This window comes from Cupressus sempervirens, chromosome 5 (genome assembly GCF_028749045.1).
Source record: "Cupressus sempervirens isolate cs-2001-9-10 chromosome 5, ASM2874904v1, whole genome shotgun sequence".
In the NCBI taxonomy this organism is placed as follows: domain Eukaryota; kingdom Viridiplantae; phylum Streptophyta; class Pinopsida; order Cupressales; family Cupressaceae; genus Cupressus; species Cupressus sempervirens.
The window spans coordinates 1,008,623,846-1,008,646,787 of record NC_143122.1 but is presented as its reverse complement, the minus strand read 5'-3'; the positions used below and the strand labels follow the sequence as shown (position 1 = coordinate 1,008,646,787).

The following is a 22,942-nucleotide window of genomic DNA, read 5'->3' as shown; positions in this document are numbered from 1 at the left end:
TCTTTCTTATTCAGATGTTGCATTTGATACTATGACATTAAATTTATGATCCTATATAATATTTATATGTACAATTATCATATATTATTATTAATAGATAATATAGTATTATTATTTCATTCAATATTACTATATTTATGTAAGTAACATATTATTATTTTTATGCCAAACTATATTATTTTATATTATAACTCTTTTATTTCACTATCATGATTAGGGGACATGACAATCCACCCTTCCTCAAATTGCTTGTCCTCGAGCAATAATCACTTACACCTATGTTTTCTTACAAAGTCAAAATATATGGTATATACTAGGATGCAAGAGTCCATAAGACATACATGAATTTTATATCTTAATGCATGAAAAAAATAAAGTGTTCTTGAGTTCTTGCAAACATGAAGCGTACATGAAGAAAGCACATAAATACATGAAAACACGAAGCATATGCGAAGAAGACACATTAATGCATGAAGACACAAAGCATACACAATGCAAACAAATGAAGACACGATGTAGACACACAATACACATGTTATGCAATTCCTTGATTGTGAACGTGCAACCACAAAATCATTAGTACACATTCATATACCTATACCAAGGAGTACAAGTTGGTACATATAAGTATACTTTCAAAGAAGCTAATAGTTTTAATTAGGAAAAATAGCTCCATTGTAATGTCCCTACTTGTAAGGGCTTATAATATTGTCCTATTTTTCAAAGGAATCAATCATTGCATTATTTAAACAAAATAATTCTTCATATATGTATATATACATATCCTATCGATTACATTGTATGTGTAGGCTAGGTCACCCGAGGATTGGACAAGGAAATCACATTAAAGGCTTGACAAGACCTTGGTCCTCGCCTTTCAAATGGATACCTTCCATCCCTCATCATGCCTAGATGCTATACCATACCACAGTCCTCGAACATTGTGGTGGGGTCCCATAGCTCGATAAACCTAAACCCAAGAATCAATATATACCCCTCTTACCTTAGGACTCAGCCCTACCCTCTTATCCACCTAGTTCTTATTGATTAACATAATCTTGTGATCATTTTAGAATCGGTACTTCTTAATGTTATACCTTACTAAGTCTAAGTCTAAATGACAATAGTCCATTCTTTATTAATCTCCTCATTCTATATAGTTTACTAACTTCTTTTCTTCCTAATAAAGAAAATATTTGAAATAATATTCCATAGGAATATTAGGCTTTGTTATATTAAATAATAATAATTATTAATTGAATGTATATAAGTATTATACTAACTTAAAAAGAAAAGGCATAATCATCATGCGTACCTTGGATGCCCTTCCTAAACATTATGGTGACTTTACTGATTGAATTATTAAAACCATTGAGATTACCCCTTATTTTTAGGATCATGGCCCCCACCTGGGCATTACTCTTTTCTGAGGGTTTCAAACTATGATTCGGTTGTTGTCTCGTGCTATGTGGAATATTTTCATTGTTTCACCCATCTATTATGTAGGGTATGGCCCTTATTTATCCATTTTATAAATTTTATGGTCTGAATTTCTTGTGGATCCAATTTTTGTATCATTCAAGGATTTGCATATGTGATTGATCCTCATAATGATTGATATAATAAGGATTGCAGGTTTTCGATCTTCGCCAAATAGGAGGTTGATGGATGCTTATTGATGTGGCTACAATGTTTTATTGTTTTAGTGTCCCATTGAAATGAAGATCTCTATTGATAAGGTTGGTATTGAATATCTTCCTCTTGTCTTATTGATAACAATTATCATTGTAATTTAAGTGATTTGTTTGGTACAACTTCAATGTTCGGCGAAGTATTTCAGGGTTTTATCAATATGCTACTAATTGACAAGTCGATGTCCATGCAACATTCTCTTTTCTTATTGATGCATAGTTTTCAATATAGCTTTGTGTCTCATGATATTGTGAGCTACATTAATAAAGAGGCCACTGATATATATATATATATATTTATTTATTTATTTATTTTGTCTTGTCGATATGTTTACTTGTGATATAAACCCTTTATCATTGTACTATGGTGAATTTACAAACTTATATAATTGGTAATGTTGAGGAATGTGCTCCCTTGTACCAATTGTAGAGATTCATAAATGAGAAGAATTAATTCCTTGTTTGTATCCTCATTACTATTTGTTCACTAGAATAGTGCATTTGTTTATTATGAGTTTCTTTCATCATTTTCCAAATTACTTTTCTTATTTTATCGTTTCCCTTCCTTTGAAATTCTTTGTCTCTTCTTCATTGATGTTTGTTGGCTATCTTTAATGTTCAAATTTCTCCATTTTATAAATGGTCATATTCAAGTTTTCTTTGAACGGTGATAATATAAGTGCTCACAAGGGATATTGATTTGAATTAGCAAGAACATGTCATGAGAGATCAATTGATGGATTTCAAACCTCAAGAATATGCAATGGTGATCCTTAATTTGATTACTAATTTCATGAATTCCAGCAACACATAATATGATATCTAACTACCATTACTCTATTATTTGACCATAATTGTTTTCCCAGATTATAGTTTGAAGTTGTCGCCTTGCCAATATAATCATTGTGCGCTTGCCTGTAATGTTTGGGTGATAGTTTGATGTTATATAAAACATGATGCAATGTTTCAAATGCTGCTATCTAAAATTCATTTCAGCCATCTCTCCATCTCTATATTGAATAGTTGTGGACTACAGAATGCTCATGGGTTCATATTGAGGAATTTTATCCTACATAATCGAGTCTTAAATATTCTCTTTTTTTCTTGATGGCATTCTATTGCTGAAAGTTTTTTCATCCAGTTGTTTGCTAACTTCAATGGCTATTCATAATTTATTTCAGATCACTGTCCGTTTATTGTCTTTCACATTTGGTATTTTTCTTTTTATTCAAGTCATCTCACTTCTCTTTTATGCATATACACTTTTAATTATTATTATTTTTTATCTAGATACATTCTTCATGGGATGGTAGGAAATACTTCTCTGATACCATTGTAATGTTCCCAACTGGAACCTTCATTAATTTATTTCAATTTCCTGATTGCTGACTTGTTTTGGTATTTTCCTTTTATTTTTCTCCATAACTCTCCATGCTGAATGGTGATCTCTCAATGTTAAAACACTCTATCTATAGTAATTAATTCTAGGTGTTGTGTCTTTCCATTTATTGTATAATAATAATATGTAATATAATTATATTAATAATTAGGTTATGACATATTAATAATATATCAACTATATTTCTTTTAATATATTATTCTTAATAATATATTAACAATTTATAATAGAGAAACTTTTATTATTTATTTAAAGAAATTAATATACAACTTTTGATTAATAATGTTTCTATATTAAAATATATCTTAACCATAATATCATTATATTAGATTATCATTTCATACTTTAATATTGCTATTATAATACGGTATATGTATGATATTATTATATATGATTGTAATAATATATTATTTATATTATATTATTATTAACTTAATATTTTCATCTTAACACATTATCTAGTTATTATATAAGTCTCTTTCTTATTCAGACATTGCATTTGATATTATGACATATTAAATTTATGATCCTGTATAATATTTATATGTTTAATTATCATATATTATTATTAATAGATAATATAGTATTATTATTTCATTCAATATTACTATATTTATCTAAGTAACATATTATTATTATGTCAAACTATATTATTTTATCTTAGAACTCCTCTATTTCACTATCACGATTAGGGGACATGACAAGTTGGAAGACACTCAATTTGTCCTTGAATTTTGTCAAGTCCAGAAGTTCTGTAGAAAATGGTTGGCTGATTAGAAGCCCAATGAGGGAGGGTCTCAGCAACAAGTTTATGTTGTAGAGAGTTTTGAAGAGGAGTTAGCCTCCTATGCATATGGGGCCAAATGACTCGTAGACCATATCAAGTCTTTTGTAGGGTAGTTAGTAGAATGACCATTAAGAGAAGGGAGTTAAAATAACTAGGTAATTTTTCTATAATGTTCATTCTATTAGGATCTTTCCTTTTTGTGGTTAGTTTTGATTTAGATTGTTTCTTTTATGTCATTTGTTTCTATTGAGAAACTTTGCATGTAATCTATATTTGAGGAGCCTTTTTATCCTTTGTTTAATATTGATACCAATTGATTATCATTTAAAAAATGCACAAATTACTTTGTTATGGAGCTAAACAACTCTCTCACAAGACTTGGCTTTTGCTATAATACAATTTTACACAAATAGAAAGCAAGTGAAATAAATAATTGAATAATAGTTGCCCAAAGTTACACAATGGAAGCACAAGAAAATAGAAGACTCCATGATCCATCATCAAGATGAGAGAGAATGCTGGAGATGAAAATTTGTAAGATGATGGATATTATTCATCGTTATGATGGATATCATCTGAATGCTATATGTTGTTCTTCCACAATCTTAGAACTTCTCATCTCCAGCACTCTCATCCTGATGATGGATCATGGAGTGTGATCCAAAATGTTGATGCCATAAAATTAGATATATTCATTTCCAAAGCTACTATTGAATATTCAACCTATTTGTAGAGACTCTCTGCTGTACTCTTTAACCCTGTTTACAAACATAGTTGTGCCTAAGAATCACTTTTTTCTCATTGTCAGCTCCAAATCTTACACCTCATTCTCTCTATCTGTTTGTAGTCTTAGACTCTCAAACACACATGACCAAGATTACACACAACATAAACTTCAAAACATAACACAACAATATGGAACACTTTTTAGATATGCAAGATTGCTCAATCCCTATCATGCTGTTGCACCGTTTTGTTTTGGTAACCCTTGCTTTACTGTCCTCTTCTCAATTGACACAAATTCACAGTACTAACACAAATAACAAAACTCTGGCTCTTATTGGTTGGCAGGGTAAATAGAGCAGATCCTGGTTGTCTTTATGTTTTCCTATGTTTCTTTTTTCTCACGTGCATAAATATTTCGTATTGTCTTTTTTGAAGAATGATATTACAATCTGGTGGGTTGAAATTGCCTACCGCTGCCATTTCTTATTTTTGGGAGTTCATATATTGTCCAAGGAAGCTGAAGTTGCAAATTTGTAGAAAACTAACCATGGTTTCTTCCTTATGATGACAGGAACGTAGACTTAGTTATTGTTTTGGGCAAATGCGAAGTCACTTTGAAGGGGAATACCTTTGTGAAAAGCGAGGTATGCTTTTTCTGTTATGTTTCACTTAAGCATTTGAAGTTTACAACTGGTCGGTATATGTTTTTAGACTAGTGATTCTTAGTATGTAATCTGATTTTGGAGCTCTTTTTAATGTTTTTGCTTTTGGACTTTATACCATGCCATTATAACTTGATATTCTTGGTTAGTTTCTTTGGCCATTTAGCAATATAATTTGTTTCTGACTAGAGTTTTAATTTTGCTCTGATTCTTATTTTCTTTTGTAAGGATGCTATCCAAGATTTTGCATAGTACAAATGTATTGTAGAATTTGAATAGTCTGGCATCTCTTTTATATAGTTAAATGTTTTCTTACATGGCAAATGTCGAAGATGTCTCCTTTGTTATCACTGTATATGGGTTCTTAATCATTCCAATGATGCTTGCAATCATTAGTGCATGCATGTAAATTATGTCTTTCAGTTATTGATGAAGGTATTAAGGTCTGGGACATTTGTTTTTATTTCATGGGTCACAACTTTGCTACAAAATTGATTTGTCATTTAGGCCAATTAGAAGTAATTCAGTCACGATAATGATCAGACTTCCTAATCTTGTAACTAGTGCATATAACTTTATTGTCTCTGACAAACAACATTACCCTGACAACAAACAAAGAATTATGTTTTGCCCATTGCATATCCATTTCTCATGTTAGTATTTGATTACTTTAAATATGTATGCTTAATTTGTATACAGGTACAGATACCCTTTGGGGATCAGATGTAAACATCAGATGTAGAAACTGCCTTCTGAACTGATTACTGATAATATTTGTGCTGAATTTTTTATGAATTTTTTTGTCATACCTTTCACCTTGAAAATGCAATGCTAAATGTAATGTTGTTTGGGTACATTTAATTATGTTCACATCCCTTTGACAATCTTTGGTTTTGTTATATAGTTTTTGATTTCCTTAAGGATAAGATTATGGTCAAACAAAATTCGCGTATTATTTCTTAATGGCAGAAAGTCTGGATATCATTTTGTCTCCTATGTATTGCTCTGATTTGTAACTCAAAATGCAATTAAATTTGTGATTTCTTATAGTTATTTTAATTTGTACTACTGAATTAGTTTTGAATCCTGTTGGTGGACTTTGTGGAAGAGGAGTATAATAATGTTGTTCTTTGATATGCATAATACACATTGTGTCAACAGATGTAATAGATCAGCAAATATGTTGTTCTGTAGTGGCCTTAGGTTAATAACTTAATAATGAGAAAGTAAAATTGTTTCTGTTTTAGGATTAACCTTCCATTGTGTGAATTGTACAGGGCCAGTTTGGAAATTATGGCTCCTTTTTACCAGTACAAGAACATAATTCTCAAACACCTAAAGAACAAAATAGTGCTGGGCTAGTGCACAATTACAATTACCAAACAACTGCAAGCGAGGGTGCTGTGGAGGTACATTCTATATTTGTTGTTGAAGATTGTTTCTAAAGCTATTGTAAATACTGAAAGACTGGTGGAAAAGCATTGTATAAATATAGTTTTTGTCTCTAGTTCGACTTAAAATGTTTTCTTATGATGTGTATGTTGCAGAAATCTTCAAGGTTGGCAATCACTGATGGAGCCTGGAGAAGAGATTCAATTGCTTGCATAAATTCATCTCATAATGATACCACATTACATGGGAAAGTAATTCAAGCTCCGACACCAAGAAAAGAGACCACTGCCAGCATTTCTGAATCAGAAAAAGAGCAATATTCTGAATTCAGATGTGATAAACTGAAGAAAGTAAAGACAGATATGGGAACAAAGTTCAGAGTATCTAAAGCATCTTTGGTGTCAAAGGATTCATCAAAATTTTCAATGAAGGAAATGCATCAAAGAAAGCCAGATATGGGAATTGCTCATAATGCGAAGACAAATATTCAAAGCATAACGAGTCTATCGCTTGAAGAACCAAATGTTTTAGCTAATGGAAAGAATTTCAGTGTTTGTCTATCAAAAAGTGAAAATTTGGAGATTACTGCTGCTCCTCAACATCCTCGTATGCCATCTAAGACAGTAAAGGGATCAATGCTAGGTGGGGCAAATGGGCCAGAAACAGCAACCAGAAAGGAGAAAGGCCATAAGCACGTTGTTAACGTAAGAAAGATTGATAAGTCACTCAATGAAGTGAGTAAGTTAGGTTTTTCAGGAGCTAGTACTTACAAGGAAAAGAATGTGCTGGATGTTGAAAATAAAGGAACTCCAAAAGAAAATGTTCTCAGACGTGTAGCCACTCATGAATTTGTCAGTACAGAACATGTAAAGGGCGTGGACATGGAAAATAAAAAAACAAATGGCATTAATGTTAATAAAAAAACAATGAAGCAAGAGAGCAAGGTAGTTCCAAAAGGAAAATTTAAGAAATCATTAATTGAAAAATCAGTTTTTATCAAAGGGCAGAAGAAGCAATCAAAAAACAATAGCAGGGAGGACATACATGGAAACATTGCGAATTGTACGAATGAACAATTTGTCCACAAGAAAGAAATCAGCATGGCTTTTTGCAAAGAGAATACAAAACAAGCAAAGAAAAAATATTTTGCTAGAGAAATTTCAATTGGTATTGAGAGGGGAAAGAGAAGGGTTGTTGCCAATGAACATGACCAGAAAAAAATAGAGCATGCATCTACTATCAAAGCTCACGATACTAAGTTGTTGTCAGAACAAGCTGCAACTCAGAATACAGCAACTGACAATTCTGGATTAGATGATTGGGTGTGTTGTGATGCATGTGGGAAATGGCGCTTATGCCCAATTGGACTAAAGATTCCCCTTCAACAAGACAATTGGCTTTGCAACATGATGTTTTGGCTGTAAGTCCTTTTGGTTTTCATTGATACTGGGTTAAATGCTAGTTTAAATATGTATATCTGTTCTCAGAGGGAGAAATTACTCTCTGATTGGAAATTGTGCATTTGTTTTCTCTTTAAGAAATAAAATCAATATAGCTTTGCATAACTAGTCATGGGAAATTTGACTGCCTTATTTTGTTTTTTTGTCTGACCAGGCCTGGGATGAACCACTGTAATGTCCCAGAAGAGGAAACAACAGAGGCGGTAGAGCGTCAAAATGCAATTTCACAAGCACAGATACTTTCAGAAACAACTCAAGGAGAGGATCAACTTCCAGCTTCTCTCTCAACAGCTATGCTTGATCCTAAATCATCAAACCAGATATGGCCAAGGTCTTTACAGTCAAGTATAAAGATTGTCAATAATAAGAAAGGTTTAGTTCAGAGAAGTATGCCAAATGTTTCAGGCACTGTTAAGTTCTCAAGGTCTTTACAGTCAAGTATAAAGATTGTCAGTAATAAGAAAGGTTTAGTTCAGAGAAGTATGCCAAATGTTTCAGGCACTGTTAAGTTCTCAAATTCTTTTTCTGGGAAGGACTATTACTTACCTGTAAAAAATAGAATTGACCAATACAAGAGTTTTATGGAGCAAGAAGAAAGTGCTGTAAGTTTTTCACAGTGTAAAGATGGAGGGAAGTCAAATGGTGTAATCAAGCAGAGAAATAAAATTAAAGATACGGCGATACTAAAAGAGACATCTGGAGGTGAAGGTAATGTTCTTTTTAGCTCCTGTTCAAATGAACTATGTTGTCTTCACAGATTTAAAATATCTGTTGTTTATGAATGGTAATGGAACTAATATCAAGCTTTAAATATGCGAGGCACAATAAGCCAATGCATATTTCTTGACCAGTGGAGGATGCAGCTAACTCTCATAATGCATCATATAGATTCTTTGCATTTGTCATTATTATATTTTGTTCTAGACATTGAAAGAAAATTCCCGAGACTATTATAAAAATTATAGATTGACATTTAAGACCTGCACAGGTAACTTCAAGAAGAAGTTAATAACGCTTTCAATGTTTTAATTGTTTCTTTCTTCTTTGAGGTTAGCCTATTACCTCCATTACATAATTTCTTGTAACATTTTACTTTTGTATCGAATTTGAAGTCAATATGCATAGTGTTCTGGAATGAGGATGTCTGTGCTGAAATTTTATTTTTAGTTGTAAATGGTTATGTTGCTTACTCAATCTTATTCCAATTAATTTAATGTTAACTTGAGACTATCTGAGACTATCTGAAACAGATATACACCTCAATTAAATCTAACAGCAAAGTTTGAGAAAGCAGAAGAAAACAGTTGCATAACCATTATGAACAGTATTGTACCCTAGGATGAGATTTCCAATGATTGTATCTAACAGAAGAAATATTTGCATGTAGAACCCAAATTTGAAATAGCAAACAAGAACTTACAACAATAAGTGATTTGTCACACAGAGATGCATTGTACATTGGAAGCCAAGGGCAAAGGATAGCTTGTAATAGTCTTGTCCGATGAGGTGCATACACATTTATTTACTTAAAGAAGGCTAGTACAAATAAAAAGCTTTATTAAATAATAAGTGACTTTTACATTGTAGTGCTCGAATATTTGTGAATTTTTCATGTAAATTTTTAAGATAAAATTTGGAGGGGTTCTATACCTAGTCTCACCCAAGCAAACACAAAAATGGAGTGTCCCCTTTTGGGTTTTTCCTAAATCTTGCTCTGAAATCTTAAGTTCATTTAAAACAAGAAACTTATCCATAGTTAAGATTATACCTCTACCAATAAAATGTCATTATCAAGTCTGGTTTAGATCTTGCAATCATGTTATACAATGTTTAAAATATAATTCATAAGGCAAGTTATTTCTATAAGGGTTAGGGATCCGATAAACATAAGTGCATATATATCAATAATTATCTTAACCTATTTAGATAAATTGTGCCTGAGCTTTTAAATTTTGGAACCAAGCCATCAGTTGTTCCAACTCCCATAAATAATCATGGTAGGTTTTGGAGAGCAAATCCACAAACAGTGCCTGGAAACTTATTCAACCAAATTAAGCCTAAGGGCATGGAACATCCAACTAAGAAAAATTATCCCTTGGTCCCGTTAAGGTTCAGTTGGGCTTGAATACAGTTCATAATTGCTACAGAGTACCATAGTTTCTACAACAGTGGAATTTGGGAACACTTCATTGTTTCCCTTGGCTTCCCCAAACCTGCTTAATGGGTTCAAATTGAAAAATATTAAATTGGAGATCTGTGTTTCTAAAGCTAGCCAGAGAAATTTTTCAATTAAGTGAAAGTGTTATTATTATGAGGTATTCAGACTTGAAGATTCTATTTAATCCAATGCTCTACATGTAATTATAGAATTAGACTTTGTGTGTGTGTGTGTGTCTATATATATTGTCATTACAAAATATAGAAAAAATTGATCATGTATGTCAGTGCGCATATAAAATATCAATGTAGGGATGGGCATGCTCTGAAGACTATAATTATACCTGCAATTTTGCCTTTCAATTATCATCCATGTAACTACTATCTTGTAGTGGTGTGTGACAGGACATAGATGTTAGTAAATCACTGCTGAAGTAACTTGGCATATTTGACAGTCGCAACTAACAAAAACTGTGAAATGCATATATCATTAGTTTGTTATAAAATCCTGGCGGTTGTTTGATCTAGCTAAAGTATTCAGTCTTTTCAATCAGACTACTTCATAGGCACCTCTTATATGAATGTTTGCCTCTATTATCTTCAGATCTTCTCTGGCTTATCAATCATTTTATGCTTAAACCATGTTTGAATTTTAGTAGGTTAATTGCATAAATTATAACTTTGGTCCTTGCGCCACCTGGGTTATAGATTGTTCAAGTTAGATTTGTAGATGGAAGGTGTACACTTCTGCGTGGCACATGTTGTTGCAAGTTACTGAATGTAATAATTGTTTTGAAAGCCAATCTTCAGACACCAAAAACAATTCTTACAGATGGGACGTATATAGGGTGAAACTAACTTACTATGTCAATGTTTCTGCAAGAAATGATACTGTGTTATCATAATCTGTTTTTACAGATAATTATGAGTTTGAAACTTTGATATGAATCTGCATTTATTGGCATGAAATAAAAATAATTGTTTTCCAATAGTTTTAGAATATAGATGGTTATTTTCATGTAGTGTTTTTCCTTTTGTAGATAGATCATTTAGTGATTAGTGAGTTTCTTGTCGTTGTTCTTGGATGTAATTGTTTCAGTTTTTGGTTGCCTCGTGACAGCCCATGAGCCTGAAGTAAATCGTGCACACACTTTAAATGTTCAGCATAAGATGGATAGCGAATTAAAGGAGTGCAAGTCTGCAAAAAAATAAAGGCGAAAATCCATCCAGGTAACAGCTGCATTTTCTCTGAAAGCATCATCCAATAATTGTCATGTATTGGAAAATATTTTTCTAGTAGAAAAGATTACATAACCTTTTTGCGTTATTCCATGGCAGTGCGTGATGCCAAAGGGGTTGATTTTCTGCCTCTGAAATCAGAGAAAACAGGTAACAGATTCAAAATTGTAACAAATGCTTCATTAACCAAAGAAAATGGTGTAGAAAGTTTGAATGGAGAAAGTAAAGTTGAGGATCAACAGTAGGTAACCAAGAAAAGGAAACTCATGGAGCAGAAGAAAGGAAAGGCAACCCATCAAGAGGTGGTAGAAACAAATTGCATGGTGGATTTTGAAATAGGGAAGGAGGAAGGCCAACCCAAGCGAAAAAGAGTAGAACCTTTAAAGACAGAATCTATTCAGCCTCATGCAAGCAAAGGAAATAAAGATGAACAAGAGCAAAAAGTGAAAACTGTTTCATCAAATGTAGAATGCATTCTTCATGAGATAGCAGAACATAGCAACCAACAGTCAAAGGAGCATAGATTAATGCAGATGTTTTCTGATCATAATAAACCTTTGAAAAAGGAATCATCTTGTTGGCCTCCATTTGTATCTTCTACATCCAATTCATCTAAGCTTTCATGCTATACTAAATCTCTTCGCACTAGACCTGAAAGACAAGGATCTGCATTCGAGTGCTCTGTTTCATCATTGCCTGTTATGATTGTACAAGCTGAAAAAAATTCAATTTTTGAACACACTAATGCAAGAAATTGCGACTTGATAGATTTTTGTAATTCGAGGAACCCTAGTCCAAAAGCAGGCATAATTGGCGATTCTCTAAGTGACTGTTCTGGGTTTATAATGGGTGCTAAAGACCTGTGTAAATCATCAGGAACAAGTGGGAAGCCCAGTCTGGATACATTGTTTTTTAATGGCAACCAACTGGAAGGATCGTTGATTGATGCTTCTAGAGGTGAATCTTCTGTAGTTCGTAAACAATCGGACACATCTTGTAAGGGGACTTCAGGCTCCCAAGTAAAATCTTCAGAGTGGAAAGGATTTGTAGAAAGGGATGTTGAGGGAGCACTTGTAAGTTCAAATAGGGAACATAAGTCATATATGGAAAATGCAGCTTTAGAAGAAGGCAAGGATTTGGAATAGAAAGCAGATAGGATTAAGGTTTGTTTTTGTTTCATGTAAATTACCCATACACTTCATTCTTTGGATTTGACCAAAATTCGTTAGGATTTTTGTGTGATCTGTGATGTGTGAATTAAAGTCTTTTTGGTTGGTTAATTCTTTGTTATTGTATGATCCAGAGCAATGGAGGCGATGAACTTGAAGCTATTGGTTTCTATTTCCGTGCATCTTTAAAATTTCTACAAAGTGCTTCAATTTTAGAGCCGCCTTTGAGTTCTAATAGTGTGAGGCACTGGGGAAATAAATCTATGCCTTTGTTCACATACTCTGCTAGGCTTTCTGAGTAAGTTCCTTTTAGTGGCATTTAAATTTTAATGGTTGGAGTTGATCGAGCAAATTCACAGATTATATGCATTCTAAAATTGTAAATTTTAAAAAAATGGTTTGGGCTAATTGTTTAGTTAAATGGACAGAACTTCTAAACAGAGAACCTTTGATATCTTATAAGTTGTCTCCAATTGTAGTAGGAACTGATTTGTTTCATCCCTTATTATAGATAGCATAATTTGTCTGGAAACATTTATAATAATTATGTATCCTAAGTTCCAAGCACGTTTAAAAGACAGGACACTCAGAAACTTCAAGCACATAGTAGTATTTTTTGTGTTAAGATAAGCTAATATCTTGATAGGTTTATAATACTCTTGACCTTTGCTATCCTTGATGATTTATGCCATATGACATTTGAATTCCTTGAAGGTCTATTGTGGTTCATGGCACTTGGTGACTATTTTAGTATCTTTATTATTATTCAGATTTTCCACTTTATCTATTTCATGTCACTACAATTTGATCTATATTATATATACAGTATTTCCTTATAATACTATTAGGTTGCTTTACAATTTCTATATGCGAAAGGTTGCTTCCGCCTTCTAGACGTTTTGTCACACAACCTCACCTCGGACCCTATCCCTTGGTTCTGGCCTCTTCTCATCTATGGTTGAAATATCTCAAACCGGATATTTACTAGACTTCTCATCAAAATAGCATTTAGATAGTAAAAACATGAAACCGTATCATAAATAACCAGCAAGGTAAACCATAGGAAATAATCCAACTAATAGTTGTCTAATTGTTTCCTCAAAACTGATATTCAGAATTTAAACCAAAGGCATATGAATTACGAACAGCAGTAGAAAACTAGTTGGTTTTCCAATAAATATAAACTCATTCTTATCAGATTAATATTAAGGATTTCAAGCATGTAGAAATGCATTATAGACCCACAATGTTAAAACCAAAAAACTCTCATACAACTCCGTAAACACGTTATTGTATTATACAATAGCAATACAGTAACCAGTACAAAACCCAATCTTAAATACAGATTAACAGTCAGACTGGAATACTAGAATAAGAACCTGTAAGCGCAAATGAAACACCTGAATTGATGTCTCCCGAACAATTGGTTTGCGTCCATTGTCTGCCGGCACGAGGGGCTACGTCCTCATACTAGCTAAAAGTTGAAGCTTTCTGAATAACTCTCACAAGAGAGAAAACTGAAATAGAATCATAAATCAAGCATGCCCAATAATGAGCCTCTTTCCCTTTTTTATACACAAATTAAGACTCTTCGACTCCCCTCTGGCTTTCGTCTTATTCCCTCGTGACTCTTCAACTTTCCTCTGGCTTTTTGTCTTATCTCTCCTTGTCCTCTTTAGCTCACTTTGAATATTAAGTTGACCTTTTATAATTAAAGTCCACACTTTCATAGTCAACTTTAATATCATATAGATGTGTCCTTTAATATTTCTAATGTCCTAAAAAGGGGAAATTACAAATCTCCCCTCCTTAAAATTGCTCGTCCTCAAGCAATTTGTACTAGGATCCCATACGAGTCTGCAGGTAACCTTGTAATCCAAATTGAAAACAATTCCAGCCACACTGCGAAAGAAGGTGTCACTCTACAATCTATCTCTTAACCGGATCTTTGGATCCCATATAACTCTTTGAAAAAGCTCTACACCTGTAAACTGAACAACTCTGATCATCACTGATACCACTGAATCCAACCTCAAACTAAGAAGAATTAATACATATGATCAACACCTAGATCCCAAACCCTGTTGTCATAACCAACCGATATGATAAGATAGAAATGTATCAGTGAACTATGCATAACCCAGTAGATAGACCTAAATAGATGATTTAATAAACAAGTCGCTCAAAAACTGAGTGTAACACCCTGGGTGCAACAAATACCAAACTGTCATCTTCAATCTAGAGAATCTTCGAGTACATAGGTACTATGAATAAGAACGAAGCTGAAAGAGCATTCCCTGTGATCAACACATAACTCTCCTCAAAACTACACCAAAAGCTATCCAAAGGCCGATGTAAATAATCCAACCAACTCCTATATGGTGTGAAATCAGGAACCCAATGTGGACTGATCCTATGATGCACAACCATAGTCAAATCACCACTTCCATCCTGTGACCCATATTCCTTGCTAGGAATCGTACCAGGCTTCCATACCCTGAAATCAGAATCATCTTCTTCATGATAATCAAAAGGAGAGTCATCGTTTACCTCAAACAAGGGATTATCGGAAATCCAATCAGCATCAATTGAAACACAGGGTTATCGATAAGCTGAAAGTGATCGAAAACTTTGGTACTTGATCGCTCAGGGCAATTATCCAAAGCATACGTCTGCCGAATGCTATCAAGTTCATTAATTACCTCTAAGAAAAATTCCTACCTCTCTTTATCCTCCTACTCTTGAGAGTGATTTGTGATCCTAATCTGATTTTCTACTTCCTAAAGGAAAAACTGAGCATCATTCAGTGCCTCCTGTGTTTCCTTGAGCTCTCTATTGAGTTCCTTAATATCATTCCTTTCTTTATTCAGCTGATCAACATGTGTTTCAACAACCTTAAGAATGTTATCCCTATTGGAAAACAAATACAAATATTTTGATTTCATAGTTTCAAGGCCTGTATTGATCACTTGCAAATCAAAAACAAGTCATTCTTCTTCCACTCCCTTTTGAACCTTCCTATAGAGATCCTCAACCACCTTGTGAGTGCTATCATAACGTACCAAATATGCCACAACCATTTCTTCGTTAAGCTTCAGCTGGCTTCTAAATGCATGCATTTCATTATCATGTTGATACAACTCATCGTCTTGTAGCGTCATCTTGGATTGTTCCTTTGAATTTCTATCATGGGTGTAGGTAATATATGGTTCATCACACAAAAATTCCAATCTGTTATTACTATTAAGATAATATCTTATACTTTCTATAATAGTCAACTACTTGTTTGTAGTCCGTCTTTCAGTCTAGATAGGAATGTTTCCTATCTCGTCTCTTTTTTCTTCAGTCCAGATAGGAATGTTTCCTATCTTGTCTCTAGTTTTGTTTCTAATTCCGTCTTCAGTCTACGTTGTTTCTTTTAGACACAACGTCCTTGTAATTCTTTATAAGGAACACATTTGTTCCTCTGTTTATCAATGAATCATCCAAAAATCCGTTAATCTGCCAACTCTTCTTGAATCTTGTAACATGTTATCAGAGCAAGGCTAGGGTTTGGGATGCAAAGAATCTGCAACTCAGGACTGGAAATCGCGACATCAGTTTGCAAAACGTGGCATTTTTTTCATGCTTTTTCTTGTGCCTTCGAGTCTCTACCAACCGCAATTCAATGCCCTATTTTTCGCATCTTTTCAGGGGATCGTTCCATCTGCAAATTGTGTTTTTTTTTTTTCAAGCTCGAATCTGCAAAAACACGACTTCAGCTTGCTCACGTCTATTATGCATCCCTTCAGTGACCTCTAATATTTTGCATGTCTGTTATTGCTTGCGTAATTTTTCTCTTGCTCTTTTTTACTGGAAATCGCGAGCCGTGTTTTGCAGTCTTTTATCCCTGTATCTGCAACAAAAACGTGTCTGTAACACCATTTTTTGGTTCGAAATCCTCATCTCTATTGCCCTATTAGTCCATCAGTCCCTATTCTGAAAAGAAAAGTGTGATTTTTCACAGAAAATCGACATTTTTCTACAAATCCGACCTTTAAAATCGTCGACTAGGTTTTTGCTCGAAACCCTAGTTTTTTACCTCAAAAAAATATTTTGTTTGTAGAACCTTGGTGGGTTTTTCGAGAGCTCAACTGGGTTGTCGTCCATTTTTTCTAGGTGCCTCAATTTTTGTGCCTCAATTTTCGAGCCAGCGGATCCAAAAAATGACAAAAGATTCTTTCTGGGTTTTTCGAGCTCTCTTCTGGGTCATTCTCTGATTCTTCTGGGTCTTTCGTATTTTTGCCTCGAAGAAAGTGCCTTCACAGATTTTCACAGTTTTTCATTGAAAAACGTGTCATGGCATCTCTGACAAATATTCTGCTCGAACATAATTCCAAATTTAATGGTCGCAATTATGGAACCTGGAAGCAGCGCATCATCGCAATCTTCGAATATCAAAACACCGATCAACTTGTTCTGGGTGTTACGCAGCGTCCGACTTCTCGAGGTCTTGATCAAGATACATGGGATCTGAACAATCGAGAGGCAGTAATGCTTCTCAAACTATCCGTAGCTGATGACCAGCTTTCTCAAATTCCATCTGGCAAGATAGCTGCCGAAATCTGGACACATCTAAAAGGTCTTCATGAGACTTCTGACAAGAGCAGAGCCTTCTTTTTGAAAAACACTCTGTTTTCTATTGTCATGGATGAGCGCACCTCGCTCCAGGCACACCAGAACCGGATTCAGGAAATCCGTGATCAGTTACTTGCCATCGGTCGCAAGATGGAGGAATAGGATATTGTGGTAATCACTCTTCGGAGTTTACCAAAATCCTATAAGCATTTTATCGAGACTCTCAACATCACATCTACTGGTGTTGATCTAAAGTTCACTGATCTCTGCACCCTGCTGCTTCAACAAGATCGGTGGAAACAACAGTTTGGTAGCAGCTCCAGTTCCACCTCCACTGAGCAAGCCTTTGCTGCAAAATCCTTTCAACAGAACATTGGCAACCATCAGTCTTCTCAGCCTTCCCAGCATCAACCATCTGCTCAATCCTTGGATGGCTCTATGATGCAAAATGTACAGTATAATTACTGTCACAAGTTCAGCCATATGAAATTCGAGTGTCGGAAACGTTTGGCTGCTCAAGCAAGGCAAAATGCTTCCTAGCCAACAGCACAAGTTGTCGAGCTTCTTGATCAAGGCGAAGCTGCATTTTTCACTTTCTGAATCTATTTCTGTTTATTTTGGGTTTGTTGATTTTCTCCTCAAAAATCATTTCAAGTTGTCTGTAATACGCAAGGCTGCGTGAGATTCTGGGTTTTACCCTTTTTTCCACAAAAACGGAGTTTTGTAATTGCAACCTATTTTGAGTCATAGCACTCTTCTGGCAAAGCTTCTTGGTTTCAACATTCTGTAGATCCAGGGAGGGTCTCAATTATCCCAGAATGTTCTGACATTCGTACGTTGACCATTAAGGGAGGGTATTAAGATAATATCTTATACTTTCTATAATAGTCAACTACTTGTCTGTAGTCCGTCTTTCAGTCTAGATAGGAATGTTTCCTTTCTCGTCTCTTTTTTCTTCAATCCAGATAGGAATGTTTCCTATCCTGTCTCTAGTTTTGTTTCTAATTCCGTCTTCAGTCTACGTTGTTTCTTTTAGAAACAACGTCCTTGTAATTCTTTATAAGGAACACATTTGTTCCTCTGTTTATCAATGAATCATCCTGAAATTTGTTAATCTGCCAACTCTTCTTGAATCTTGTAACAATTACCTCGTGTGCAACCATCCTCATCCGCCTGTTTGTCAACACTAACCTCCAATTCACCAACATAAAAACTTGTACCCTGGGTAACATCTTCTACATGATCGTTGGAAGGCTGTAAATCAATGGTAGTTGATTTCTCTTCTTTTTCAAGAACCTCTATTCGCTGATCATGATTTTCTGGAAATTCCTCGTACACATTTTTGCCTTGGACCCTTGCAAGAAGATCTTGAACCACTTCCAGATACTTTCTTTTTTCCCTACCTGTCTTATTTTGCTGCTCTAGATGAAAATCTACATAATCACTGAATAGTAAATCATTTTGAATTCGGGTAGGAAGTTCTTTATACTCTCCATAAATGTCGAGAATTTTTGCTATTGGATTCAGGATTTTGGGCTGACTATTGTTTATTTTGAGCATGCTCTTTCATGTTCCTGTCTTGATTAGGCATTTTTCCCAACTTCTATTCCGGACTCAGCTCCAACCCAAACCTTCCAATTTGCTCAAATAATGTTGTCAACAGTTGAGGGGGCGCACAACATCACTAGAGTGCTTCAGCAACCCCACAATCCAACTTTCAGATAGACATAAGTTTTCAATGTAAGCTTTATCCTCTATTCCTCTACTCAAATATTCTGAAATTATGTCAAATAATTCGATTTGTATTACAAGTATATCGTTGTACTGGTGATCAAAAATGTTCGTCTTGCATGAGGTTCGCAGCTGGTTCCCACCTAAGGAGATTGCACAATATTTCCAAACTGTCTATTTTCACCGTACACATTACCGTGAAAAGCAGCTCTGCTGACCTGAGTTACTCTCAGACTCGAGGGCTCACAACTTCCTCCCTCCATCATGTGAGTAATTTGCCTATGCCTGCAACTACTTCCAAGAGACATTTATTAACCTTCAAACTTATCACTTAGCCACAACAATATTTTATCAAGCTTTTGAAGAATATGCAGACTTTACAATTGTGAATTGACAGTATTGATTTCCCAAACTGCTAACTAGTAATTGCCCTGTTTAAATCTTAATATATATTCCAAAATTACTGAAAGGGCCTCCCAGTTTTCATTTTCATGTAACAACAGCTTTGATTTAGTATAATTTCAAAGTAATGCTCAGAATTGAGAAATGACTTTTTGATATTGTTACTACCTCCTAATGCTAGTACAACAGTTCGTAATCCACTACAGCTTTATACAATTAAGTTCTGCTATGTTTATGACTGCTGCAACACCCTCACAAAGAACACGAGCTTGTATAGCAGTTTCCAGTCATGTACAACACCCTAGCTGGAAGTCCAATATGGTATGGCAATCCAACAAGTAGTTTTGGGCATGTAAAGCGGCCTTAGTTACACTGTGATGGCTTGAAATGCTCAACTCGCACAGCAGGTCAGACTTGTTTCCACTTCAAACATCAAGCTCAAACTCTCAAATTGAAACTTTCCTGACAAACTACAATATTGAGAAATGAATTTCGTTGGGCAAATACGATATTTCCATAAGACTTATATAGCTCAATGGATACTTTTTTGCAGACTGTAATCTTCCTGAATCCCCATTCTATTCGTAATCTTCATTCACACATTCTCTTAATTGTTTGCTATGACCTTTCTCACTTGCTCAGTCTCCCAGGTTGCTGAGTTTTATTATTTCTGTTTCTAGCCAATTCTTAACTGTACTTCATACATCCCCTTAGCTGTTTTCTCAAGTTCGCCCATTGTTGGTTGTTTGATCAAACCACATTTTATATTTTGGTGCAGTTGCTCTCACTCTTCCTATAAGCCTCTTTGATAACGTCCTCACCTTACTCTGGGTCCCACACTGCATACCAAAATGTTTACCAAATATTCCTACCCTCAAAGATGTTATGTTTCCATAATCATGCTGGTAAAGAGCCACAAATTCCCAATAATTCGTCTACATGCTAAAGTTTCGATTTCTTAGAATCTATCTCTCACAAACCCGACTAATTTGTAACAGTGTGCATTACTAAACACTGTATCTGCTCAACACAGTTACAACAGACTTGAAATTGGGACAAAAACGGTGTAATGATCTCTGCTGCTTAAATCTGAACTCCTGACTTTTCGTCAAACAGTTGGCATGTAACTGGTGGATCTTTAGCATGAGTTAATTTACTATCACTTAGTTGCTCTCAAACTTGAATACTCGGGAATATTCATGTTAACAATGAAATGGAGTCTTCAAAAATAAATATTACTAATGGTATAACAGCCCAAGGAGTAATATCGCTTATGGAGATAACAACAATCAAAGTTCTGTATCTAATATTTCATTGGCAGAATACTAGTATGTGAGGGTTTACATAAACAAATATTATTGCACATACGATTTAGAGAAAATAGAACAGACCCGACTCCAAGGTGTTGCAGAATGACTAAGTTCGTTGATCAGACTACTTGAGCAGTTTAGCTTATTGTATCAATTCGAATCTCAGACTTGAAAATTGAAAATGAGAACTAGGTTTTATAAACTCAATAACCTCACAGGATGGCAGGATGCACAGCTCTAATGCCACTAAAATATCTCGAACTGGATATTTACTAGACTTCTCATCAGAATAGCATTCAGATAGTAAAAACATGAAAGCATATCATAAATAACTAGCAAGGTAAACCATAGGAAATAGTCTAACTAATAGTTGTCTAATTGTTTCCTCAAAACTGATATTTAGAACTTAAATCAAAGGCATATAAATTACAAACAACAGTAGAAAACCATTTGATTTTCCAATAAATATAAATGCGTCCTTTTCAGATTAATATTCAAGATTTCAAGCATGTAGAAATGTATTACAGACCCATAATGTTAAAACCAAAAAACTCTCATACAACTCCATAAACACATTATTGTATTATACAACAGCAATACAATAACCAGTCCAAAACTCAATCTTAAATACAGATTAACAGTCAGATTGGAATACTAGAATAAGAACCTGTAAGTGCAAATGAAACCCCTGAATTGATGTCTCCCGGAAAATGGGTTTGCATCCACTGTCTGTTGGCACGAGGGGCTATGTCCTCATACTAGCTAAAAGCTGAAGCTTTCTGAATAACTCTCACAAGAGAGAAAACTGAAACAGAATCATAAATTAAGCATGCCCAACAATGAGCCTCTTTCCCTTTTTTATACACAAACTGAGACTCTTCGACTTACCGTTGGCTTTCGTCTTATTTGCCTGTGACTCTTCAACTTCCCTTTGGCTTTACGTCTTATCTCTCCTTGCCCTCTTTAGCCCGCTTTGAATATTAAGTTGACCTTTTATAATTAAAGTCCACACTTTCATAGTCAACTTTAATATTATATAGATGTGTCCTTTAATATTTCTAATGTCCCAAAAGGGGACATTACAGTGGTGAGTGCTTAGTCCTTTTTGGTCCAGTTCTTTTGTTTTCTTACTGGCTCCTTTCGTTGTCACTGCTTGGTACTCCTGGTGCAAGCTGTTGCCGTGTTGTAGGTCTCCACTCCCTTAGACCCTAATGGTCTCTTGTTGGACATTAATAAATTTATCTATGTTATCTTATGCAAAATTCTATAATGCTATTCTCCTCATATGTTTGGATGTGGTCAAGGTGCATCCACTATGAATATTTGACTTTGTTTAACAAGTTTAATGCCTACCACATCTTCACAAATCCATTGAGCTAACATTATTTTATGACAAAATCATTATGATTGAATCATCATACAACTAAGAGAAGATGGAGAATAAAATTAAGAAAAAAACCTTGATAGAATGGTTGGTGAGGATGGCTATTTGAGACAACTAAACTATGACACCTTCTTATTTACAAAACATTAATTGTGCTGGCATGTTTTCTATTAGCTAGAATAGAAAGTTTCTATTCTTAGGATCGTTTTGTAAGGAAACATCGTTTCATTCTTTTGTATATATTGACCTCTCAGTCTCTGTTAATATCAAACAAGTATTTTACCAATTACTTAATAATAATCAGGAGAAATATTGACTGTCTTGAATCACGCACACTACTGAAACAATATAGAACATAGCATTAAGTGACACTAGCTAATCCCTGTCAAACAATAGCAATGGGATTCAATTGAACTCCAAAACTAGAATTTTCTTGTAGTTTTATGATTATTCAGTTATAGAATGTTTGTATCTCTCAGGAGAAAACAATGGCCATTCTATAAGTCTTCTGGAAGTGCAATCTTCACATATTGTGAAATTGATTGTATAAAGTTTGGTTGCCAAATTCACTTGTTTTGCATAATTATTGAAGACCTATTTGGCTTCCAGTCTAGGTCATGAAAGGTAGAGCTAAGGGAAAAGGTCATTTTCTAGGGCATTTCAAGCTAGATATCAATTCAGAAAATGAGACTCAATGGTTGAAATTCACAGAAGGTTTTTATTTTTTTCCATTGAGCTTATAAATTCTTAAAAAATTGTATATCTAGGTTTAGACTATATTGACCAAGCTTCCAAGTAAATTCAAGTTTAGCAATC

The 22,942-nt window shown here is 34.4% G+C and overlaps 1 protein-coding gene across 1 annotated transcript in view; it reads left to right on the top strand.

The window, feature by feature from the left end:
• Positions 1-22,942, top strand: part of LOC149559349 (uncharacterized) — a 125,116-nt gene that overhangs the window by 25,802 nt on the left and 76,372 nt on the right. Inside the window, 9 exon segments of the mRNA XM_089831359.1 lie at positions 5,175-5,247; positions 5,701-5,708; positions 6,549-6,674; positions 6,813-8,077; positions 8,272-8,448; positions 8,542-8,825; positions 11,395-11,544; positions 11,613-12,586; positions 12,817-12,921. Of these exon segments, the coding sequence (XP_089687485.1) occupies positions 5,175-5,247; positions 5,701-5,708; positions 6,549-6,674; positions 6,813-8,077; positions 8,272-8,448; positions 8,542-8,825; positions 11,395-11,544; positions 11,613-12,586; positions 12,817-12,921 (3,162 nt within the window).